Genomic DNA, 26,637 nt, shown 5'->3' with positions numbered 1-26,637 from the left:
AAATGAAATAGTTTCGAAATATAAGTAAATTTAGAAAAGCAAAAATAAAAGAAATATTTGTGAATGCTCATCAAAAAAATTTGAAGACTATGTAATCACAATTTGATTTGATTTTTTAAAGATTTTTTTTTAAAAAAAGTGGGTGCAATATCTCTATTTTTACTTTATGAATTTTCTATTTGATTGTTTTAGCTAGAAGTGTTGGGTTGAATGAATGTCCTTAATTATACTTAAAAAGGCATTCAAAGAAGTTGTGTACAAATATAGAAGGTGATCAACAATCAACCTTTTAAGTATGAATTACCTCAACAACATAGTTAGATGGGTTTGATAATAACTTGATTTAACCAAGACATGAATGGGTGGTGAGATTAAAGAGATAAGTAGTTCGAAGTCGAACCTAAAAAAAGAAAAGAACGTACATGTGTGTGTGACGACTGATGAGGTTATCTTTATGATCTTGTCGGGCACAAAAAAGTTGAAGTATTTTTTTGTTCATCGTCTTCTCCAATGTCTCTCATATCAATGAAACAATAATATCATTTGTTTCTCTCTCTCTCTCTCTCATGTGAGAGAACAGCAAAAAAGTTGAAGTTGCAGAGACTACAAGTTAAAGGATTGAAGAGTTCTAATGGAAAACGCCACATTTCATTTTCAACCTTCACCCTTTCTTTAATCTTCTCTCTTTGACCATTTCCAATGCATCCAAATTCCCAAACCACTACTTTCTTTTTTTCTTCTCTCTCTTTTTCTTTCCTGTAAAAAAAAAATAACTATGAACTAAAATAATTCCAATTTTACATCTAGCTTTTACTATAAATTTTGAAATGTGGCGTTTTTACTATTTTAGTTTTAAATTTGATTTCTATTAGGGATTTAAATTATACTTTAATTTTGAAACCAATTAATTTTTTAGCTTTTAAGAAAAGTATTATCAAGTGTTTACAAACTTAGAAAAGATACATTTCAAAATCAATACCATAATAAGACTCGAACTATGTACAGATATACATGAATGTACATACATATTTGTAAGTATATATATATATATTGTGAATGAGATTAAAAGTAGGATAAGATAGATGAAAGTTAAAAAGAAATTAGAGTGAGAAATAAAAAGAAAAAGAAGTTGGGAGGAAGAAGGGAGGGCCCGCAGAGGGCGTTGGATTTTGGGAGTGAGGGTCGCCGCATGGTGTGGGTATGTGAGTGATGTTTTGCCACATCCTTTCCCGCCTTTCCACATATTCTTATCATATACCCTTCGCCAAAAAGATATCCAACTTTCCCACTTTACATCCCCTATCACACTCACTCCTACCTTATATCACTTCTAACCATCAAATTCCACTTTCTATCAATTTTAACCTTCAACCTTAAGAAAATACTTCAACACCTTTTTTTTAACTTTCTACTTCAATTACATCTAATTATCATAACACTTTACTTACTACATAACTCTATCACTTTCTAATTATAGATTCTACACTCTTCACAACAATCTAGTTTGAGCTCCTATATCAAATGTTAAGGAAGTGATAGAATTTTATTTGGCCATCTTTATGTTTGAAAATTGATTTCATTTTAGTACCTAATACAATTTTATTTTGACAACTAAATTGCTTCTTAAGCACATATTTCACTTTCTTTCTCTTTTCTTTTTGTTTACCGACCCTTCCTATCGCATTTATTTTAGTCCAAATCAATTGGTTTTACTATATTTTTTGCTTTATTTATTTTACACAGTAGAGTGTGGTTGAATTGTAAACTTCAAATCAATAGTTATTGATATGTGGATAACCACAAATCTAGATTATTTGGTTAAGATAGTACGGAAGACTAGTGAGTAATTATTTAAAAAAGGTTTGAAATATATAAGGTATACATTCAACTAAAAAAAGAATGAATGCATTGGAAAGTTTAGAGAATACACATACAGATTAGAAATTAGAAACGACCCTACCGATTTAACCTTTTGTAGTTCCATCTTTTTTTGGTGTGTGTGTGTGTGTGCAATTTAAATTTGGGTTGCATGGCTACTTTAGGCTGCACAAACCATGTGCCAAAGATTCCCTTTAATTTCTTTTTCTTACTTTCTTTAGCTTATCAAAATTATATCAAGGTAACTTCTAGAGTTGGGATATTTCTACCCTTTCTTTCTATACAAAATTCCCTCACATTTTATATATATCTCACCCTATTAATTAATATAATGTGAGTCAAATTAAACTCTTAAATTCTTATAAAGCAATTAATTTAGGCAGCTTGTTTTTACAATTAGCTTTGAAAATCATTTTATACAATTATTCTTACCTTTGTAGTAAACTTTTTTAAATGCTAGTTTTACAAAATGACAGTATAATTTGCACAAACAATTTTAGAAGAAAAAAATTCATTAATATTACTCTCAATTAATTCATTTATAAAATTAATGTTTAAGGCTCCAATTGATACAAGTTTTACACAAAGTTTTGCCTATGAAGAGTATAGGGTAGATACACTTACAAAATTAAAAATGGATACAATTATTAATTTAGAATTTAAGTTGATAGATTGTAACAAGATATATACTTTTAAATAAAACGAGTAAAGAGAGTATATTAACATTTAAGAAGATATAAAAAGTCGTTTGTTTGTGAATTATTTTATTAAGGAAAGAAAGAAAATTTAGCTATATGTTGTTACATATATATATATTGAATTTGTGTAAGTTGAATCTGCTGTGTGACTCAAGAGGGCCCAAAACCAAAACAAAAGAAAGAAAGAAAGAAAGAAAGAAAGAAAAAGGACCCACTTAGTTGAAGGCTCATCCCATTGATGCCAATGACAATATGCCTTCTAACACCCAACTTCTTTTTGTTTATCCTTCTTCCCAAGTGATTCAAATCAAACATTACATTCCAAGTTTATCATTTTGAGAATGATTTTTTAAACACTCAAATTTTGCTTATCATTACTTTCCTTTCATCACATTCAATAAACTTGATTTTTTTTTAAAAGAAAAAAGAGAGAAATTAATCATTTTAAATTGATCTTCAAAGAATTATTAATTATGGGTGATTTTTTGTCGAAGTGATTGATTGGACTAAAGTGTTTATCCATTTTATTTTTGTTAAAATATGGTTCATTAACTACTTGTAACTTTTATTCAAATACACATTGCAAAACATGATAGATATATTTATGAACTTAGAATCGATTTTATTTTATCTTTAGAAAATACAAAATTTGGGGTTTCCAACTTGGGGTAGAAGTGGAAGTAGTGAGAGCTTAATCCCCTTTTCTTTTTCCTACTTTTCTCTTTGCTTATCCAATTATCAATGTAACTTGTAAAGAAAGGATTCTTCTACACTTTCTTTTCAACTTTTTTTTTTTTTTTTGTTTCTGCCACGTTCAATATTATTATCTATATTCATAAAACCGTTTTCGTTACAAGAATAATAAAAAACTACAAACTTTTAACCATTTATGACAAAAGAAAAATAGTAACAAACATAAAAACTCATTACACTTGATCATTTTATCATAAAATATAAATAGTTTGTTCATTTTACCACTTTTTACAATTACTGATCGTATAAAAACAACGTTCAACTATCTAAAAAATAAAAGAAAAAACAAAAGTAGTTGAATAGTTGATGCTTAGTTGGAGCTTGCATGTCAAGCGGGTCTTTTTTTTTTCCTTTTGCTATTATGTGTAATCGTGCTTGTAATTTTGTGGTCCGCTATTTGTTTGCATGTGTTGTTTATATTGTCACTTTTGTTGTTTTTCAAGAAATGCATAAGGTCTTATATTTCTAAAGTTTGAAGTGGTGAGTACATGTGTGTTTATATATAATAAAACAACAAAGTCATTTTAATAATTTGAATTTAAATTTTGAATCAAATGAAGCATACATAATTAAATAATCTTGGTATGTTCTATTTTATTTGAGTTTGAATTTGAAACCATGGGTTGTACTAAAAAAATCTTAAATATATATATATATATATATATAATTCATCATTAGATGATCAATTCATAACTATATATTTTACGTCATTATAATTAAATTCTAACTCAAAATCATCTGAATAAAATTACTCTTTCTCAAAATCATCGGAATAAAATTACTCTTTTTCTACAATTATGTCAATCAGAATTAGAGTATTAACAAATATATTAATAATAATATTTAAAGTATTAATCAATATGGTACAATGTAAAAGAAAAAAATGGCCTATATATAACAAATATTTAGATCCATGTCTTATGTGTAATTTAATAAGTAACAATTTTATGGATAATAATCAAAAAGCATAGTAACAATTTTCTCGTAAAAAGAAATGCAAATACAACAAAATCTATCGACAATTTCTTTTTATTGTTAATAGACTCCTGTACGATCTATTAATGATAGATCAATATTTGCAATATGATATAGTCATCGAGTCTACAATTGATAGACTCTAACAAACTTTAGTATATATTTGCAATTTTAAAAAAAAATTATATACACATCAATATACTTAAAATGTAATTGAAATATTTACACTAGTCTATCTAAATATAAACTAGGAGAGACATGAGTCATTAGCAATAAGATTTTTAAAGATATAATATATTAACGTACCTATAATCTGTCAATTTTACCCCAATGTATAGCAGAGGAATAGTGATTTTTTTAAAATCAAAATAAGAACAATGAATTTGATTAAAAGAAAAAAGGTTACATTTTTATTATGAATGTATTACAACATTTCGAGTCCACGTGCATATATATTTCGTACTTCAATATTTTGATTGATTATTTGATTGAAAATTTTAAAAGATACCATTTTTATTTGGGTTTTAAGTAGAACAAGAGAGAGAGAGAGAGATTAAAATATATAAAGTAAAAATTTAGATGATCTAATATTGATTTTGTTTTATAATACAGAAAAAAGAATAACATAATCTATAAATAAACAAATCATATTATATAATTAATATTGAGTGGTGGATTCAATATACATATTGATAGGAAGAATATTCTTGAATTTGATATACCAAAAAGATAAATCAACTTGGGAAGATCCAAAATGTAGTTTACAAAGCAATATTTAAACTATGTTTAAGATTGAAACAAAAAAATATTTCTTTCTTTTTATTATTTTAATTTATATATGTTCTTTTCAACACTATTTTTTTATATGAAACTTTCTTTCTCCCTTTAGTCCCAATTTTCAATCGTGTTTATTTGGTTACTTTGCCCTATTTTATCTTCTAAACTTATAATTGATTTAATCTCATGAGACTTTATAGACGTTGGCTTGAAATTAGTCCATAAGACGTAAATGAGATGGAATAGGTAGGGTTTGACTTTTGAAAACAATTAATAATACATTGAATTTTAAATTTGATCCTCTAAAGTATATCATATGTGTATGATCTTGATCTAAATCTTTATAGCGTTTAGCCAGTAGATGTTTTATATATAAATACAAAACTTTTAGATTGTGTGCGTAAATTTAACATACTTTTAACAACAATTACACACTAAATTTTATATATATCATTATATAAGTTGTTAAAACTCAATAAATGTGGGCATAATAATGTTAATAACTTTAAAATAAAGATGGGTATCTAACCATACCGAAGTTAAAAATTGATGATGTTTCCAAAATTTAGAATATTGGAAAAGTTAAGATATATGTTGAGGGAAGAAAATAATAGTCCATTTTAAGTGATAAGAATTAATGGGATGGGCAACTTAAATTTGTATCCATTTATAACGAATGGCTTTCCATAAAAAGAAAAGCAAAAGGGATCCCAATTTCTTATTTTGGCCGATGAAATTGATGGGATATGCCCTTTTCTAGCATTGGATATATACATCTAAATGACCCTTCTGCATGGGATGCCAATAGGGTCACAAGGAACATCCTCAATCGTCTTTATCTTTTATTTATATTACATTGGAATATATAATATAAGATCGACTTTAATTTATGTGTTCATTCTATAGTAAAATAAATAATAATAATATGCATAGCTCAACCCACACAAGCATTCAATTCTTACATGTGTGTAGATTTAATGTTATATTGATAAAATGATAATATCAATTTAATTAACTGTCACAGGTTGGTATAGTGCTAAATAGAATGAAACTACCATAGTAAAGGACAAGATCATATATTCAATAAAATGGTTATCAATTACCACCTACCTAAGATTTATCAAATGTTCTATCAATTTTCTTTAACACACAAATATTTTAAAAAATGAAGTTTAATTATATATAAATTTAAATTCAAACAATCAGAACATATATATTTACAATTAAATTTTCTTAAAATGTAAGAAAATGAAATAGAGTAATTACAATTTCGAGCATTTTCAAATGTTGCGAAATGAACTACATTAAATAGAACAAAATTTTAGATTTTATCAATATCTATCAAACTCTATTGATATAGTTTAAATTTTTACTATATTTTCTTCTTCTTTTTTTTTTTTTTTTGAAAATGTTCTTTGGGTGATGTGGCATTGGTGATGTGTGTGTGTTTTCATTATTCATTCATTTAATTTTCTCACTTCCCTTACCATTTTCTTACCTCACAGACCAAAAGTTTATTTGACCTAATACTTTTTTTATATTATTGTTAGGATATAACAAAACAAATACAAACTTTGTCCCTATCATATCAACAATGATTACTAATAAAATATTACATTGTTGTGAAATTATTTTAATGATATTATTGTATTGAAAATATTGTTTATATATGTGAAGGTTATTGGCAAATGAAATCCCAACTTATGTCATTGGGTTTGAATCACTAAAGCCCATATTCATTTTCCAGCCCAAGTCTTATGTTACTAACACAAATTAAAAAAGAATCATTTTTAAAATACCCATTAAATGGTTGGATTAGAAATAAACTTCCAATAATAAATTAATTTGATTAAATCAAGTAACTCTCTTAAATAGGCAGAACATAGTGAACCTACAGAAAAATTGGTAATACCATGTTATGTTTTTCTACTAACTTCTTTAATAATATAACTCCCCGTGAAAGATTTAGTATTTAACTTCTAAAAATAAAAGTCGTGTTAGGATTACTTTTGCATACCGTATTTTGATTATTGAGTAAACATTCTCGTTTCATTTTTCGTTTTACACAGAATTAATTATCCTAAAAATTTGTTTTAATTACTAATCATTTTCAATATTTATTAGTTTCCAAATATATATATTTCATTTTATCTAAATTGTCAATCAAAAAAGAAAAAAAAAATCCTAATATATATATATATATATTATATATATATATATATTGTTCTTAACAGTGATTAGTATAACAAAATTACATTTATTCTAGTTTTGCATCAATTGATCAACATCAACACCTTTCATTCTACCACCTCATTCCAAATGTAGGGCATTCATTAAAAATAGGAAAACAAATCATGAACTTGTACATTGAAAAAACACACCTATTTTTTCATTCTTCAAAATCTCTCTTTTTTTTTATCTTTTCCTTTAATTTTTGTTAAACTTTCGAATCAAAATAGTAAATAGAGCAAATAACATAAACATAAACACAACTATACAGTTTGAGGAGCTTCTCCTAGAACCCATAGTCGATCCTTTAAAGTGTTACATATCTAATTTCAAGGCATTCAAATACTATAATTGTCCATATATGCCTTATACAGTTGAAGTAAATTAAATATACCCTCTTGACTTTAAAAAAAAAAATTGAAATTTTGAACTTCTATCTATATGTCTTGATGTTATATATATGCCTAACCAAAGTTAACTCATTTGTATAATTGGTTAAAGTTAACAAAAATAATATACATAACGATATACAATACCAAGAAAATACTTACAAATATCATGAACTGTGCACCTATATTTAATAGTTCAGTTTAGTGTTGTCCAACTATAATAATTTGTAACATGACAACAAACTTTTATTCTTCTTCTTTTTCTTGTTAATTAAAAACATTATTGAGCTTTTTCTGTTGAGAGATTGAATGAGCTACACCCAAATAGTATCCAAAGTCATGACCAAAGTTAAAGTACTCTTGTATTCAAAATAATGATGTTTGCTATAACTTAAGGAAAGAACTGAGGGATTATTGGATTTAATATTAATATTGTTTCCAAGGAGAACAATGGAGATTAGAGCAAGAAGTAGTAAACTCAGTAGAGCATTTACCTCCAATCTCATCACAACACTTGCATTCAATTCCCATTGTTGCAAAAATTTGTGAATCATAATATCCCTTAAAACCTGTCATAAAAAAAAAAAAAACCCATAATCAAATTTATATATAAATCACAAGAGAAAACTTATATTTAATTAAGTTGTAGATAAGTTATATATTTGTGTGTGTACCTTTTTGAAGCTTGAGTATTGGGGAAATTGAAAAGGGCCTACTGCTACCTTCCACTACAATAACTCCATTTCTAAAAGGAACAAAGGTTAGAAGAAAACCCAGAAACAAACACTTGAAATTCACAAAACCCATCTGAATAAGACCTAAAAAAAGGAAATAGCTTTAAACTTAAGTAAGTAAGAAGGAAACTTAAAAGGAAGAATGAGGTAGATGAATATAATGTGGTGTGTTGTTATTATTGTAAAAGAGGGAAGGAAGTGGGAATATACAACACGTTTTCTTGTTTTTAAAAATTGCAATGTCTTTTCATTGAGGGTTGGTTGGAAATGTGAAGGAAGTTTCCTTTCTCTTTGTCTTTTTTTGCTGTGGAAAACTTATAGACGAAACTCTAACATCATTTTGATGGCTACTCTTTATTTTGGCTTTCTGTGTGTGTGTTTTATGTTCTATATTTTATTTCTTTCTTTTTTATTTGGGGGAGACTTAGGTCTTCTTAGTGTTCCATTCGGGTTTATGTTTGTTTTATATAATAATTTTGTTTTGTTTTTTTACTTTACAAAGTTAATTATAGTGTGCTTACCATATTTTTCAAAATCAAACCTAAGTTGGTAAGAACTACACTTGATACTTATTTTTTTTGTAAAGGAAACTAATATATTACTATGTGTTCGTGGTTTAAGTTTTTATAATAAGTATATTTTTTTTTTCTTTTCCAATCCTTTTAACAAAAATTTAAAATCTTTTATCATAAATTCAAATATCCATTAAAAGAGTATCACTGTGGATATCAAGTATATAGAGTAGGAAAAATAAATAAACACCTACTATATTTATCTTATTTCTTAAACTTATTTTATCAATCACAAAAGAATCTCATTTTAAAAGTACTCTAAAAAGAGTAAACAAAACATAGAAAGAGAGCTTTATGTGTATTGTTATTTACTTTTCTAAACTTGTTTGTTTAAGCATACATAAAAAAATAAAATATAAAAAGAAACGTGAGCGGCAGGATTCGAACCTGCGCGGGCAGAGCCCACATGATTTCTAGTCATGCCCGATAACCACTCCGGCACGCCCACACGTATGAAGATCAATGTTATATTTTTATATTACGTAATTTTGCCACAAAGAATGATAGAAAAAAAGAGTTAATGTGGAGATGCGGGGTATCGATCCCCGTACCTCTCGCATGCTAAGCGAGCGCTCTACCATCTGAGCTACATCCCCAAGCTTGGAACCATAATCTCACTTAACATATTATGTAAAATAAAAGTGAGGTTAATGTAAGATCTCCTTAGACAAATGGCTTTAAAGACTCCATCATTCAACGTCTTACAACAATTTCAGATTGCTTAATGCAGCAAACTCCTCTATATTTCCGTTGCTACTATGTTGAAAAAATTAAACATCATTTGCTATTCAATAAGTTGCATAGTCTGTGCAATAATAGAAGCATAAACATAATTATTTAGTAATGGAATCAACTGGTTGACCATCTTTTTCAATAAGAAAATATTAAAGTGATCATTATCGTCCATCTACCCATTTACATACATGATGTCACTACATTGGTTCCTCGGCAGTTGGCACCCACTCCAAGCTAAGATTATTCCCTTTGTATGTTTCCTCCAACCAATATAATATCCAATCTACATAACCAAAGGAGGAGTTTAGCGTGATTATTCCCATTTTGCTAAACTATTGATTTCATTCAATTTATTAGAATTCACAGAGTAAGATTATTTCATGTTTTGGAACTCTTATAATGTCTTTTTTTTCATAATTAATACTAACTTTGTGCTTCATTTGAGAATCCAGCTCCTTGAACAAGTCTAATGTTTGAAAACTCTAATATTGAATCAATTAAGCTTGGAAATTCATTAAAGTATGATCTTTAAGGATAGACCAGCAGTCTTTTTCTACACTGAGTGGAAGCTTGATTGGCCAACAGATCGTTCAATCCAAAACACTGCATCTAATCTAATTGATAGCAAAATTTATATTAGTTTTAAAGGACTTCTTTAAAATTTGTTGGGAAAAGGTGCTTTTCAAACATGCATCTTCATTTAATATCTTTTACAAAATCTCTTTAAAATAAAAACATATATGAGTTTGACGCCTCTTTTTCAAAAATATATATTTTTATCTAAAAGTTTGTTTGGTTTGCTATGCATCAAAAGTATTCTTATTGATTTCTAAATTACTTTAAAAGAATTTATCGGTGGAGATAATAGTCGGAGTTGGTCGATCATTGTTAGGAATGGTGCTTGAAGACGATAGTTGTTGAAGATGGTGGACTGAGATTGGTCGATGGAGGTTCTAAAAAAATTGTGTTTGGAGGTTGGTCGACAATGGTTGTCAGAGACGATGGCCAAAGGTTGGCCAATGGAAATTAAATTCTTGAAAAACAATGACCAGCAATGGACAACCAACAATCGTTAAAAAAACAGTGGTCATCGAGATGGAGGGCAATCACAATGGCTACAAGTTAATAAAAAACAATCGTCGGAGATAGTGGCTAGAGGTTGGCTTGTGGCAGATGCTGAAGATAGCAGGTCATTGTTCAAGTTTTTCATACAAATTTAAAGACATTAACCATTAAACATTTCAAATTTTTTAAAAAAGATTTTAATTAGGTGGTCATCAAATGCATTGAGCTTTTCTAAAACAATTTATTTTCTAAGTTAATCACTTTAAAATTGAAAATGTATTTTAAACCCTCGTTACTCAACTTTAATATTTTTATATTAGTAAGCTATAAAATGAACTAAGAATTATGAACTGGAGATACGGATATGAACCAATACAATAATGTAATATTGCAAGAAGTGAGGTACGAGATCTTGCTTCACATATGATGCATATTTATTTTTAATATAAATTGTATATACACGTAACAAATGTGTACTACCTTTTCTCCTAATAAAAGGAGTGTTACAAGTATTAGGATATATGTGTTAAATAAATGTTCATTCTTAGTGTATATTGTCAAGTGTCAAATTATAACTACTTCATCTTCACTTGTTGTCAATGTGTCTTAATATGACACACTATTAGTGTTAATTGGATTCACCACCTACTTGTTATTTTGCATGTAAATAGAGATTTGTTTCGTAGATTTGTAAAGAGACACGTATTGGTTGAATTTCAAAAGAGATTGGAGATGGTGGAGTTAGTGGAGAATTTTGGATAATTTTTTTTTCTAATTTCTTATTAAATATTATATTTTATTTATTTTAATATTATATTTTCTCGATATTTATATTTTCGTTGTGCCTTGCTTTTTACAACTGAAAAAAGTTTGGTTCAGGTTGCTATTATTCAATTAGTAACATTACATATAGTGAAGCTTTGATGTAATTGTGTATTATTAGGTGGAAAATATTTTGGGATATACTTGCATGCATGGCAGTTGATTCGAGCATATATAAACATAAAACTTTTGTAAATATAATAAAATCTATCACTAATAGATTATGTTTCAATATTGGTCTATCATTGATAAATCATATGAGTCTATCGACGATAGAAGTCTATTACTTATAGATTTTGCTATATTTACAATTTATTTAATTATTATTTATAAAATTGTTATTCATTATAATTATTCAACTGTTTATTCAGTTACAATATTCAACTAACAAACATAGACTCCTCAATTATAGCAGAGAAGATCCAACGACAACAATTCTCCCCAAAAAAGAAGCATGAGAACTCAAAAGGTAAAAAAGAAAAAACACGATTAAATGAACAGGTGCAAGCTAGTGCGCAACAAAATTAGAAAAGTGTGGGCATTACAAAGAAGGACTAATTCTTTAAGAATTAGCTAAATGAAGAAGATTATAAGAAACGGTTTTAATTTTTGAAATGTCATCATTCTCGTAATTAGGAGCATCATTCTCGTCATATCATGTTTACAGCAATTGAAGCAAAAGTAAATTTAAAAATAAAATAAAAAAACAATAAACGTGAGCGGCAGGATTCGAACCTGCGCGGGCAAAGCCCACATGATTTCTAGTCATGCCCGATAACCACTCCGGCACGCCCACACGTGTGAAGTTCTGTGCTATATTTTCATATTACCTAAGTTTTTTAACAAAAAAGATAGGAAAAAGACTAATATGGAGATGCGGGGTATCGATCCCCGTACCTCTCGCATGCTAAGCGAGCGCTCTACCATCTGAGCTACATCCCCGGTTTTGCTAATCCCATTATTTTTCTTATATTTATAAAATATTATTCTGTCTCTTAACAATTGTTTAGAAAATTAAGCAAAACTTTTTTAATTAAAGAAAAACGTAACTTTTAAAATTTTGTTTGCGTGGATTTGGCTAAAACTTCAAATATTGTTATTTAAAGACACAAATCATTGTGGTATGAAATAAATTGAAAGAAGAATTCATGCGAGTCAAAATTTTCATCTAATATAATTTCTTATGCTTTAAAATATGTCCTTTAAATCATACATATTCAGTCTATATTAGAAAGTACAGAGATTTGTAACATTCTTTTTTAAAGTTTAGAGATATTTAAATAAATAAATAAGCTTTCATTAAGAACTTAACTAATAATTCGATCGAACTCCAATAAGCATGTAATTCTTGTTCAGAGATCATTTTAGATTCGTATTTCAAAGTTTTTTGTTCTGAAATAACAAGTCGACAACAGGAGGTAGCTACAAATTGTAAACATGAACAATTACAAAATTGAAAAGCCTTGATCATGAGAGCAAACAGTTCGGAATTTGAGAAATTACATCTAGTTTTAAGTCCGGCGTAACAATAAAAAAAACATCTTTAAACTCGAGAAACACCATTCCCATATTCACAATAGTACTATACAGTCATTACAGGCCACCAAAAACATTAAAAAGAAGAAGAAATAACTTCCAGGGAGGAGTCATTGTCTTTCCCTAAACCTTCTAATTTTCAGATGCTTTATAATTACAGCCGACTATATGAAATCGGAACCACCTCCAAAATGCTCCAGGTCGGGATGAGTCCCTCCTCCTGGTCTTCGAGGATTTCTGTAAGAAACGGAAGAGGAAACATCCAAGTTAATTAGTCTGCCCATCCATACAAAATGTTCCAAGAAAACTAACTGTTGATTGGAAGTTGTCTCCTCTTATTTAACTCTAGTTGTTTTCTATGAGTGACATAATAGCTAATGATCCTATCCTGTTTTTCCATGGATAACCAATCCTATTTTAGAAAGCTAAAAATGTTGCATGGTTTGAAAACTCAGCACATGATAAAAGGCAACGCCAACCATATGTAATGACAGTGTAGGCATAGTTCCAAATACCTAACAAACCGATTTGGCTCAAACCCAGGAACATCAGGTGGACCATATGGATCAAAACGAGCACCTGGAGGCACACCCCTGTTCCAGTAAACTTAGAATTAGCAGCAATCGAAATGCAAAGAGAGAGAGATAGAGGGAAAGAGAGCTAATTGACTCACGGCTGCCCTCCTTGAAAACCAGGTCCTCTACCGATTCCAAACCATCTTGGATCATTAGGACCTGCATAATATAAAATTATAAAAGAGTGAAATTATGGTTGCTTCCAATCTTAATACAAGACAAGAGAAACACAATTCACAAACCTAAAAGCATGCTTCCATCGCCACTAAAGCCACCTCTGAATTCATAAATTGAAAAAAAAAAAAAACAAAATTAGCATGGCATTTTGCACCTACAGCAAACACATATACAAAGATGATCAATGAATTTAAGCAAATTACCTAGCAGGGTACATTCCAGCGCCAGGTCCAGGGAAAAGATCACCACCACCAAGGGGATTAATAGGAGGAATTACAACTCTGAGAAAACAACAAAATTAGCCACGCCATGATCAGACTATGTCAATTCACTCATGTAATAGTGATAAAAACTCAAGTACACTATTTGTAAAGAATTTTAGACAAGTTTCTAAACTGATAGTTAACATCGTCTGCAAGGATTAGACAAAGGACAAAATCCTAGCTAATAAATATTAATAAACATTCCACCATCACAAAGGAAACCACCTTCTTCTCATGTCCAATTAATTACAGCATATAAACTCCGAAGACGAACTGGTTTATGTTTTGAAGGAGCAAAATATACTACAGCAAAATAAGAGTAAAATCAAATTATGCCAAATTGGCACGACAGTTTCTTAGGGAAATCAGGCCCGAGAGTGGAAGCAACCATATCATGCTAACAGAAAAGGAGGAACTAATCAGTTAAATGTCTTGAAGGTGAAGAAAACCATGACATGCAATGAAAGCATAACCAGTGACCTCTAACATATTTCGCACAAGCATTGCGACCAAGAAGCTAAAATCACACAGATCTTTCCTCTCCCTGGCATGATCTACCCATGAAGGAGTAAGCTTCTTATCATGAAGAATATGTCATAAAGAAAATGGGTATTCATATTACGGCTCAAAACTTCAATACTAGCAAATCTGAATGTTGAGAACACGAGACGGCGATTTTAGCACCCAATATAAATTTAAAAATCCAGTCAAGAACCAATATATTTCTAAAATTATGTCATGATATTTGTGAGTGTACTTGTGTGGAGAGAGAGAGAGAGAGAGACCCAGAAGGATGAATCATTGGACCAGGACGCTCAGGAATTCCATAAAGAGGCATATTCGATGGGGGGCTTCGAGTCTCAGGGATTCCAGAAGAAGGCTCATTTACAACTCCAGATGATCTTTCACTACTCTCAGCCCTGCAAATCACAAAGCATGTAGACAACAAAGGATCTATTTAAAGAACAATTGCCAAAGCCATAGTTTTTTCCCTATATCATCTCATGTGAATACTACAAACAGGGCCAATAAACTGTCATTCGAGTTCCATAAGAAAGATCAAATCTTTATAATAAACTGAATCTTTACTCAATATAAGATACTGAGGATATCGCAACATCCTAAAATATATTTAAAGAATTAACCCAAGAACGTGAACTCGAAATTCAGTAGCGTGAGCGAATTGTTTGAAGCTTTCAAAACAAAATCCTATTTTAAATTCAATCCATAGTTAGGTAAAACATAAAACGCCACTCACAAAAAGTGGAACCATAATAGGCACACCAAAATACCTATTAGTAACATCAGGATAAATGAATAATTAAAATGAGCCTACGGATTACTAATCGCTACCTTGCAGGATTACTTGTCGACGCTTTTGAAGAACCATCTAATTTAGACAATATTTCCAAGTCCAAGCGTTTCACCAGTTTATCCAAATTTCTGTACTGCGTTGTATAGTTACTTCCCCCATTCGGATTGACGATTTCCTCAACGCTATAATTAAAAAGAGGGGGAAAAAAGTAAATATCGAAACAGGAAAACATACTAATTTGTCAAAATACACAGAGATCTGGGAGAGCGTACTCAATTTCAAGATGCAGTGGCTCCGAATTCTTATCAGTCAAGGCATCAACTAGCAATTTCCCGTTCATGACCAAGCACTTGACAATCACTTTCTTCCAATTAGAATCCTTCTCGAGGTTTGCGTAAATGTATGCATATTCATCCTCTAAGTCGTTCCAGCCCTCGATACTAACTTCATCTAAACCCCAATCGGAGACTCAGAAATACTAAGGATGGAAAGAAAACTAAAATGTTTTGTACAGTGCACAAATAAGTCATACCGGTAGAAGGAGAAGAAAAGGTGGGCTCAGTAAAAGCAGAAGGTCCGGTGGCAGTCAGCACGAAGCCGGAAGCGAGAAATGTGGCGTGAACGGCAAAAGCGACCTTGTCGTAGTCGTTGCGAAAGGTAGCCCTAGTTGCCCTGATGACGGCCATAACCGATTGCTCGTTAACCATTTTTGTGTTGATTTGGAGATTCTTTGTTGTTCTGGAATTGAATTGAATTCCGACGGACCAAAACGAAAGAGAAAGAGACCGAGCGAAGCTTAATTGTAAGTTTTCGGGGAAGGGGTCACCCACTGAATGACTTTGGTAGCAAGAAAAGTTTTTTAAGTCATAAATTATAAGCAAAATATGTTTTTGAGGGTTTTTTAAAAAAATCATTTTTTAAAAAAAAAAACTATTTAAAATATTTATCACCAATACCAAAATTTTGAATTCTAACAACAATAGTCAGCAAAGCAACCACTATCGACCATAGAATTTACTATAAATTATAAATATTTTATAAAATTTGTTATTTTTTAAAAAAATTACTACTTTTAACCTCACCATTTTCTCTTTCTAGCCACGGGACAATAAGATTATATAATCAAATAACCAACATGAAATAAATCAAAGATAAAGATATCTTCAAATAACCTCATGCAAAATATGAGAAAAATAACTATTTTGAAAATTTAAAATTAGTCTAAATGCAAGAATGCTAACAAAAATTACAAATCACTAACTCATTATTCAGCATGCATGCAGTTGTAATAGAGAAAAACATTTTGATTACAATTTACACTAGCAACAATCAAACTCTCAACAAATTTACCTATCGAAGATCTACTAAGATCATCATAGCTTACGTGCATAGGATGAAAAATAAGTATTATCTAAATCCCTCTAAACTATGCCAAAAAGGTATAAGAGTCCGAACTAATCACAAACTTCAAACTTTGCATAAGGCATCTCATTCTAACGAGAAACATCCACCCTCAACCACAAAAGACAAAGATGTCCTATATTTTAATCTTTGAACTAACAAACTTTCCATTCAAAACTTTTGATGTACCAATAAAAACCTTCAAATACAAAGAAATGCTAGAAATCTTCACAAATTAGTTGTCTTTTTTGTAAGAAAAATATAATTAAAAACTAGTTAGAACATCTTCTTTTAACTTCTTTTTAAATAGAGATTTATAAATATCTTGTATCGTTTTGAAATTACACACATAACTGAAAATAACATATTGTTTCCAAAAGCACAATGGATATAGGTATATTTGTCGAATCACTCTAAAAATACGGTGTGTTCATTTCTCCTTCTTCCTTTATTCATCTCCATCTTCTACAAATTAAGTAAGGAGTAAAACCCAGAAAAACAGAGAAAAAAAAGTAAAGGAAAAAAAGATTGCAGAAGTTTTCTTTAATTTTCTGTAATCTACATTTACACACAAAGTGAAAAGAAAATAAAATGATAAGACGGTAAAGAAATAACTTACTTTTATATACAGATATGTGTTCTTTCTGTATCCATACTTTAGAAAAAATACTAGAACAATCAAGGACAAGAAAAAAGAGGATAAAGGAACGAAAATTAAATTATAAAAACACAAAAACGTGAGGGGAGGAGAGGGATTCGAACCAGCGCGGGCAGAGCTCATTTGCCCATTTTTTTTCTATATCATCCGTTATTACTTAATTTGCGGCAAAGAATGTTGGAAAAAAGACTAATATGGAGATGCGGGGTATCGATCCCCGTACCTCTCGCATGCTAAGCGAGCGCTCTACCATCTGAGCTACATCCCCAAGCTTTGATCATTCTTAATTTCTTTAAAACAAATAATATTAAATTGTGCAGCAAAAGGGAAAACAAAAGCAACCAAAGAAAGTCTGTCTCGCTTTTCCAAATTATTTGTGACAACATGTAAGATTGACAAATTAATATTAGGGAAGAATAAAATATCCACCAAAAGTTTAAATGTTATAAATTTATTCTAAAAATGTTTATAATTTGAATTTTTGTTATGAATAGTACCAACAAATAAGTTATATAGAGTATTAGATGAATTTTTCTATATTCGTTAAACGTTTTAATGTTTTGCTATTTTTAAAAATGTTTGATATTAAAACTTTTTTTAAAAAGTATAATGTATTGGTAACTTTGTACAAAATTATATTATATTCACAAAATTTTATCTATGAAGATCCCTACACTAAACAATATCTAATAAATTTATAATTTTCAATTTTCAATTATATATTTAATAAATTATTGATTTATTTATGAATTCATGTTGAAACTTAAAATTATGAATGATATTTTTTTCTCATAAAAATATATAAATGGCTAAAGAACAAGAAATAAAATATACATATAAACACAAAAATAAATAATTACATACGACGTACACAAATGGATACTAAAAAGTCTAGCAAAATTTTAAAAGTTCATTGGCCTTTGAAAATAAAAGGCTATCGATCGGTATAGTTGTCATCAATTGAATTGAGAAATGTGCTATTAGTCATAGCTTTTATCGATGTCTATTCTTTTAGCTTTGAAAATACATCCGCTCCATAAAAATATTTTTATCATTGTCTATTCTTTTAGTTTATTTTGGAAAGTGTGCTTACTAGCTCTAATTTTTCTTGTAAATTATCTTTTAAATCCCACCTGAAATAAAGATAACTGAGTAAAACAAATAATAACAAGAATATTATTTGTATAAAAAAAGGAAATTTGTCAAAAATTGAAATATTACAAAATATTTATGAGGTTTGAACAGTTTGATTGTTATTATTATTTTCTAAAAACCCAAAAAAGACAAAACAAAATGTATTGTGGCCTTTGATTTTTATACTTATGGTTAATTACAATTACATCCTCCTTTTAAAAAAAATACAATTACACAACAAACAAACCAAGGCGGACGACATGTCGTCTCAAGAGCCAAGTTCACTTTTCTGTCGTCTCGTAGCTCTTATGTAACATATAACCGCCACCAAAAAAGTCGTAGCGAGTCCGCCCAAAATCACACCTCCGCCGGCGATAGACTTATCTCTCGACTTGTGATGGTCATGATTCCCCAATTCAACCGCATTCCCACTCTCTCCACCGCTCGCCCCCGAGGTCCCCTGGACTTTCATTACGCTTCGCGGCGCTTCAGTCGGACTCGAAAAGGCAATCGCCGTACTCTGGTGCTTCCCAAGCTTTCTTACAGAAGGCGATTCGGCGGAGGTAGGTGGTGGAGCGGCAGCGGCGGCGAGTGAACTGAAAAGAGCATTGGCGAAGATGAAGAGAAGGAATAGAAATGGAGGAAGCATATTCGTGGAGGTGAGATTTGAGGAGTTTAATTAGGGAGTGGAAATAAATAGGGGTTTGTGGATCCAAGGAAGCTAGGAGAAGGATTAAGGAAAGTTCGTGGGAGAAGGGAAGCAGGGGGTGGATTCTTAATTAATAAAATTAATTGAGAGTGTGGGAGGAAATGCAAGGAAATTCGGGGGGTTACACGTGTGGTGTGATGTTGGAAATAATAGATATATAATTGAGATTGGAAGTGAGGGAACAGTATCGATTTAGGTGTTTATATGTAAAGCTGTGAATGAAGGTGATGATAATATAATAATACTATTATTAAGTTTTATATTATTATTGAAATGAAACAACAAACAAGTAGTTTTAATTTTAATTCGATTATTGTATGATCTCTCACTGTGGACTTGTTTGATTAGCTTAAATTAATTAGTGTTAAAAGTTATTGGTTTGTGGAGATTAATTTCGTATCCCAACTATTAGTTCCAACTTCGAAGTTTTTTCTCTCTTTTTTTCTATTTTTATTTTTTATTTTTGCTATTTCTTTGATTTTTTGTTAGTGGCATCAAGCATTTATTTTTGGATAAAATAAAAAAATATGTGTTGATATTTTTTTAAAAAATAAACTAAATTAGTCCATATCTAAAAGCTAATGCCATTTATTTTTATTTGAGGGACGTTTTTAAAGAGAAGATTATAGTTAAAATCAGGTTTAAAATGTTATTTTGGTCGGTGTTCAATAAATTTTAAATTTAATTTTTCCAAGTTTCTCTTTGAAATTGGTTTATAACAAATGTTTAGGTAAGAAAATATAGTAATTGAATATATTTTCAAAACTTTGGAATATTTGATAAAATAAATGTTTTTATTTTATTTTTTTAACAAAAAGAAACTAATAATAAGAACTAAAAATTAGATATTGAAAATATACGGAAAATTAAAAACCTCCAAATATGTTCTAACCACTTGGACACATGCAACAAGAAATTACATTTAGTAGAAATATTTAGTTAAACTTTGCTCCCTCTATAATGTGTCTTTAGAGATGTTTAGAGCCTTTTGGATCGTTAGATTTGACTAGACGATTATTTGCTTAATGAGTTTTTGTATATCTATCCAATTTAGGATCTTAGGAAAGATGTCAATTTTAGAGCATAAAATACATGATCTATTGTGTAGATATAAAATACTAATATTCCATGGCCTTGAAAAATTTAGAAAAGTATGTATTTCAATCATTATATACCCACAATCAGAAAGTGTGGGCAAGTCATACAATTGTCGTCTATCTCTCTAAACACTCTAAAGTTGAATTTATATCAATCCTTTTAAAGAACACGACTATCTTAGATTTTTTATTCTCTCAAATCAAGACAAACTTAAAATGTTGCGGAGACCGAAGTCGAGAGGAGCATAGACTTATATCCAAGTATTTGGTCTCTCACGTCTTCTTCCCTTGTTTGTAGAGTTGGTTGCCCTTGAAGTTATTTCACTCATAGACAAATTTGCGCAATAGTTAGGATTCATCTCATTCTCCTTTTGTCCACGGTTGAACGGTTGAGCAATCTCACTCCTCATCATCATATTTGTGAACTTATTCCACTCTATTTTCTATATATCTCTTTTAAGCTCTTCTTGTATTTGATAGTGCTTAAAACCCCCATCACTTCCTTTCTCCACATGACGTGATGAATTTGAATTGCAACTTTGAAGATGAAAAAGAAAAGGTGTCTTGGAATCTACAGGCTGCACATCAGACGATGTTGTGGAAATTGAAAACATATTGCTGTTGTTCATAATTATTTAAAAAAACAAAGCTTCCTTATTCTATAATTAACGAACCTCATTGCTCATACATTGTCCATTATATTGGAAGCAACATGTTCGCCTTTTTCTTATTTTTTTTCCATTTCTCTCTCTCTTTCTATGACATCACATTTTGATTTTAGCCAAAGCAATTGTATATCAATATTCATGGGGTTGATATTGTGAGCTGTAGCAGTGCAGATATCCATCAAATCTAAGAAAGGGGACAACCCCGATTATTATAAAATATTGGATTTAGTTCAAATTTTGTTTTCTAAAGATTTTTATTTTTAATTACTTTTTATTGGAAAGGTATAAACAGTGACATAAATAAGTCAACAAATGTTTTTGGTTTTGTACATTAATAAAAAAAGTTATGGCATGTGACACTGTAGTTTTCTACTTTGAATTTGTATCCAACTTTAAAATTTGAAACAATTCGTTGGTTCACTAGAAATTAGTGGCAACCATTTAATAAATAAAATGATAAATTAATTAGATGCTCAATATTTATAGAAAATATAAAATCTACATTATAAAATAATAAAAAATCAAATATAATTTGGTTGTTTCTTTCCGCTAACGATTAAGATTACAAATTTAAAAGTATATAAGGACTAAGTTATTACATATTAAAGTTTAGGGACTAAAAATAGTTACAAAATTAAAAGTATATGAATTAAATTACAAACTAAAGTTGATGAATTAAATTATTATTTTCATAAAAGTTTAGTATCCAAAACTATTTTAGTTTTTTTTAGGAAAAAGAAAAACCACAAAACCAAACAACTACAATAACATATCACGAGATAACATGTTTTGAGAAATATAGCCACATGTTTGAAGATCCAATACTAGCAGTCTTGGTAACTTTAGAGATCGCGTTGTCATTCCATAAAACATTAATATTAAACACTAAAATTCTAGTCCAAATATCTTTAGAGTTCGAATAATTCTATATATGATAACTTGCAGTTTCCACATGTTTCCTGCGAAAGACACACAATAGTTGGGTTTTTCGAAAAAAATAAAAAATGTAGTTGTCCAAAATAGAAAAAAAAAAAGAGAAAGGATTTATGAAAGTCATGAGCTTGTCGTCCTACATTGAATGAGTTTAGGAAAGTTATGAATTCATGCAAAATCTTTAGAAAAGTCATGAGCTATATAAAACCATGTGTTTAGTTTTCAAGTGTCTCAGTTAGCAGCACTTTAAGCTTTGTTTTGTATTCTCTAGTTGACGAGTGAAAAGAATATGTCAATGGCCAAAAGTTCTAAAAAGTGTGTTTGTAATTAGAATCAGGAGAGATAATTATTCTTTGTGATTGTAGCAATTTTTCACATAGTGGAATTTTCTGTCGGTGATTTTTCTATAAGTTGAAAATTTTCAATTTCAATTTTTGTGTTTTCGATTTTTATTATGTTATCTTATTTTTATTTCCCTTCTTCTTCTTCCTTTTTTTCCTACTATCCAAAGTGCAAGATTTTCCCCCATTAACAACATATCAATATGTACACCTTTTTTTGTCGGCAACAAATCTTAACCTTACGAGAGTTATTCGACTTTAAGAGAGAATACCACAAGAACTTGGAAGTGATCCTCTCTAACGATTTAGCTATATTTAAATTAGCAAGTTTTAGACCCCAAAAATTAAGCACTTTTAATAGAGAATACTTTATTGTCATTGAGATACCAAATGATCACGTTGTCATGTATACTCTTCGAATGTTGAACTTTGAGAACAATTGATATGTGAGCATAATGAAATTTGCTCGAACTCCCCCTTATTCCAGACACTTCTTAGAAAATAAAAAAGCCACGTATGCCCCTTTAGACACAAAGACACCTAGAGAGACTTTCAACTTTAATTATGTGAAATGCAACGTTCACAGTAGATTTGAATAATCTTACCATTAATAATCTTACCATTACTCACCTTACATCTATATATTTATCAATTTGTATAATTTTTTTTTAAATTTGTATGTGATAATTTGTGACTGAACATTTGGTAGTGACTTCATTGCGAAATTCTTAAGACAATAAGATGATGCACCAAATATCTTAAATTGAGTGTGATTTAAAAGTAGGTAAAATAATTATAAAAACCTAAATGAAGTGGTTTCAAATTTTAATGATATCTTAATTTTAATTTTCTATAATGTGTTTGCATTATTCTCATGTAAAAACACTCTCAAATATAAGGAAATTATTGTTACAAATTGTAGCAGCCTTGAGACCAAATTTTGATTTAGGAAAGTTTGCAATTTATGATTTGAAATTTAAAGAACTTTTAAATTAGAAGAGTGTGCTAGTTTTTAAAGGCAAAAATGATAAAAAAATAATAACTTTGATAAAAATATTTATTTAAAATTTAAAATTCTATTAATAATAAACGGATGGTCATTGATATATTTCAATCATTAATAGTTTTGATTGATAGAATCCAAAATTTTATTTAAGCTCCTAAATATTTTAATTAATTTAAAAATTTAGCAACCAATTCCTTCTGAAATAGTACATGCCCATTGAGCAATTTGTATTGTGGGCTTTTCAGTACTCTGGCCCATAAAATAGAAGACGTACCGCCGGCCCATAAAATCCTACTCCGCTACCTGTTTCCGTCATCACTGCAACCGTGAATATCTCGGCGCCAAGGCCAACCTCCTCCATCTGTTCCATAGTTTTGCTACTTTCATCACTCTGCCATTAGGGCTTTCTATCGCCACTTTGATTTCTTCACCTTCAAAGTATCAACGAAGAAATGCCCATTCTCCCAATTTCTCTCGCAATTTCAATCCCTTCTCGTCCGCCCTTATTCTCCTTCTCTCAGTCTCTAACTGGTTCAAACCACCTCTCATACCTTCCCAATCGGATGCCGATCCTCACAAAGACCACACCACTTATTCGTATGGGCGGAGGTCCTAGAACTTATCCCGGTGGAGTGTCGAAGTGGCAATGGAAGCGGATGCAGGCCAAGAAAGGTAAGCAGCTGCTTAAGGCCCGGCTGTGCCGTGAACGCCAGATATACGAGATGCGTAAGCGGGCTGAGCTTAAGGCGGCTGTATCCCAGCTGGAGAGGCCGTGGGAGGTTGTGGAGAAGGCTCCCAATTTGTTCTCTGTTGGCGCCGATGAACAGGTGAAGGTTTTGGCAGATAGGTTTCAAAGGCCTGGTGGGTTCGATTTGTGGACGGAAAGAGATGGGCCTCAATTGTTTGAGACGGTTGACGAACTACCTTCTGCAAGGTTTTTCCCGAAAGGGGTGGTTCACAGTGTAAGGCCATATAGAAGTATTACAGGGTCGGAGAGTTCGTTGAGTTTGGATTCGGAAGCTGGCAATGAAATTCCAACTACTTTTCAAGAAGATAATTTTAGGACTCACCGGAGGTCTTCTAACCGGACATTGAGAAGTTTTTCTGTGGATAAAGGGGAAGATAACACAAATTACTCGGATACAGAGGGTTCTTATCCTCGGCATTCCTCGGCACCATCAATTAGTAATGGTACAAAAGGAAATATATACGAGGAAAGAAGAACCAGGAATGGACGAACTGAAAGAAACCTGAAGTCTTCTAAGAGAGAGTTGAAACCGGGAAAAAATGGATTGGATAGAAGACAAAGAGTCCCTGGTCCTCAGGCGCACAATGGAAATACACAGTATGGAAGTGGCAAGGATTTCAGGCGATCCAGGGGTTCACATTCTGAAGTTTATGATATGAGTTTGGAGCAAGATGGGAGTTACAGATTCCAATCAATGAAAAGTCAGTCAACCTGAATGATCTGACCCAAGTTAAATCTCTAGTGGAGTCAATTTAGTATTCCAATCATATTGGCTGAAGATGAAGATTTCAATTTGGCTTAGTAGAATTGCTGGAGCTGAACTGGAATGGCCACCCAGATGGTGTTTTTTGGCTGATATCTGGTTAGCTGGCTGAGGTGGATGCCTTTCTAAGTATGTTTGTTATACACTCTCACTTCAGCATATCTTATGTACATGTGTAGTTTTTGAGATGAGTCAGAAATACTTTATTGCATATCCCCTGTATATGTCTTTGTATAATGCATTAACTTATCAAAACTTTTAGTTATATCAATTTGCTCTACAATTTCTCGCTGCTTTACTAATGTAGGAAGATACTATTAGTTTGACTCTCCTTTTATAAAAGTATAAAAATGTGGGGGAGATTTTATAATGGTAGAATGCTTAAACGATGAACGGGCATGAAATACAAAATTTTGTGGAAATCATGTTTAACAAGAGAAACCACCGATTGTTTAAAACGGTATATGAGAAATTCTACATGTAAAATTGCCGCAACGGCTAGATGATTCTCTATTAGGCCTATATCTGACAATGGAATGGAACCAACTTACTGATAAGAAAAAACTAAAGTTAATCTTTAGAATTCAGCAGTTTTTATGCTCCCATTGTTTGCAATTTATTCTCTCTAAACCGTATTTATTTATGCTCCCATTGTCTACAATTTGTACAAAGAAAACAACTTTCATTGCAAACAAATGAATAAGGATAATACAAAAAAAAGAAAAGAAAAAAAAAAACCCAAGCCGAAGGAAGTTAAAAACATAAAAACAAAGAAAAGCTGACCTTTATGTAATCTGTAAGTTATTAATCATATGTCAGTATTCTTTTCTTTTAATTCTACTTTGGCACCATCACAGATCACAACTGCAATTATCTTTAACTAAGATACAGGCTTCATAAATCTTCTCTTTCCAAAATTTTTTAATGTGTCCTTTGTAAATGTTTCATCTCGTCATGCATGGATGAATATTTATTTATTAAAAGCCTTTATCACATTAATCTAGACTGGCCTCACGAAAGAAGTCATTTTTAAGTGATTGTGCAATATACCACTCAACTGCCCAGAATCTTTGTATAAAGAAGCATCTCACAGACTACCATGCACCTACACTTAACTTAACAGTCTTCTACTGTTTCACTTGGCACATGTAGAACAAGCTTGCTGAAAATTATGGTTTAGCTTGTATCTTTTGCTTGTGTTGTACCTTCAACCACCCAAATGTTCATCAAATACTGTAATGTCTATTTATGACCCACCAGTGCTCATTTCTATTTGCATATTCGGGGGTTGGTAACAGTAACACATCCTTGTGTCATGGCATTTTGGAAATTATCAGCATGTCTTGGACAGCCTTTCTCAAAGTAAGTCAACACTGTCACATGAGCAAGAAGGCTTTTCAGATTGGAGCGTTTTTCTTGAGGTGCATTGGTTGCTCACAGCTCTAACAGGTTTTTTTTTATAGAATTAACCTTCTTCAAATGACCAATTTGGAACGAAATCTCAAATGATGACATCGACCCTTTAATTGTCTCTTTCGACTAATTTATTCAATTTACTGGTGTCTTCTTTAAATTTCGAAAGATCACCCACACTATGTGGCAGGGTCAGCATTCATGAAGTGGAGGAGATGGGACAGACATTTAAATTTAACATTAATATCTCCATCACGTGGTTGAAAAACTGAG

The 26,637-nt window shown here is 30.6% G+C and overlaps 2 protein-coding genes, 1 long non-coding RNA gene and 5 other non-coding genes across 8 annotated transcripts; 1 reads left to right on the top strand and 7 right to left on the bottom strand.

The window, feature by feature from the left end:
* Nucleotides 1–468: 468 nt before the first annotated feature.
* LOC105435244 lies at nt 469–8,633 on the bottom strand. Its single transcript, XR_969265.2, has 3 exons — nt 8,374–8,633; nt 8,194–8,268; nt 469–756 (listed from the first exon to the last, which is right to left on the bottom strand). It is a non-coding gene; the product is annotated as an uncharacterized LOC105435244 (long non-coding RNA).
* A 738-nt stretch (nt 8,634–9,371) lies between these two features.
* Nucleotides 9,372–9,453, bottom strand: TRNAS-AGA. Its single transcript has one exon. It is a non-coding gene; the product is annotated as a tRNA-Ser (tRNA).
* A 75-nt stretch (nt 9,454–9,528) lies between these two features.
* TRNAA-AGC lies at nt 9,529–9,601 on the bottom strand. The gene has a single exon. It is a non-coding gene; the product is annotated as a tRNA-Ala (tRNA).
* Nucleotides 9,602–12,341: 2,740 nt separating this feature from the next.
* On the bottom strand, nt 12,342–12,423 carry TRNAS-AGA. The gene has a single exon. It is a non-coding gene; the product is annotated as a tRNA-Ser (tRNA).
* Nucleotides 12,424–12,496: 73 nt separating this feature from the next.
* On the bottom strand, nt 12,497–12,569 carry TRNAA-AGC. The gene has a single exon. It is a non-coding gene; the product is annotated as a tRNA-Ala (tRNA).
* A 492-nt stretch (nt 12,570–13,061) lies between these two features.
* On the bottom strand, nt 13,062–16,342 carry LOC101216188 (probable proteasome inhibitor). The gene is made up of 9 exons (XM_011655356.2): nt 16,026–16,342; nt 15,766–15,943; nt 15,532–15,675; nt 14,964–15,098; nt 14,119–14,196; nt 13,981–14,015; nt 13,837–13,897; nt 13,679–13,756; nt 13,062–13,400 (listed from the first exon to the last, which is right to left on the bottom strand). Exons 1-9 carry the CDS (start codon nt 16,198–16,200, stop codon nt 13,328–13,330), a joined length of 957 nt encoding a protein of 318 aa, XP_011653658.1. The 5' UTR covers nt 16,201–16,342; the 3' UTR covers nt 13,062–13,327.
* A 1,405-nt stretch (nt 16,343–17,747) lies between these two features.
* TRNAA-AGC lies at nt 17,748–17,820 on the bottom strand. The gene has a single exon. It is a non-coding gene; the product is annotated as a tRNA-Ala (tRNA).
* A 5,928-nt stretch (nt 17,821–23,748) lies between these two features.
* On the top strand, nt 23,749–25,249 carry LOC101220703. The gene has a single exon (XM_011655354.2). The coding sequence runs from the start codon at nt 23,893–23,895 to the stop codon at nt 24,901–24,903; it is 1,011 nt and encodes a 336-aa protein (XP_011653656.1). The 5' UTR covers nt 23,749–23,892; the 3' UTR covers nt 24,904–25,249.
* The last annotated feature ends 1,388 nt before the right edge of the window (nt 25,250–26,637 follow it).

This window comes from Cucumis sativus, chromosome 4, assembly GCF_000004075.3.
Source record: "Cucumis sativus cultivar 9930 chromosome 4, Cucumber_9930_V3, whole genome shotgun sequence".
Classification (NCBI taxonomy): Eukaryota; Viridiplantae; Streptophyta; class Magnoliopsida; order Cucurbitales; family Cucurbitaceae; genus Cucumis; species Cucumis sativus.
This window is presented reverse-complemented; position numbering and strand designations above follow the sequence as displayed.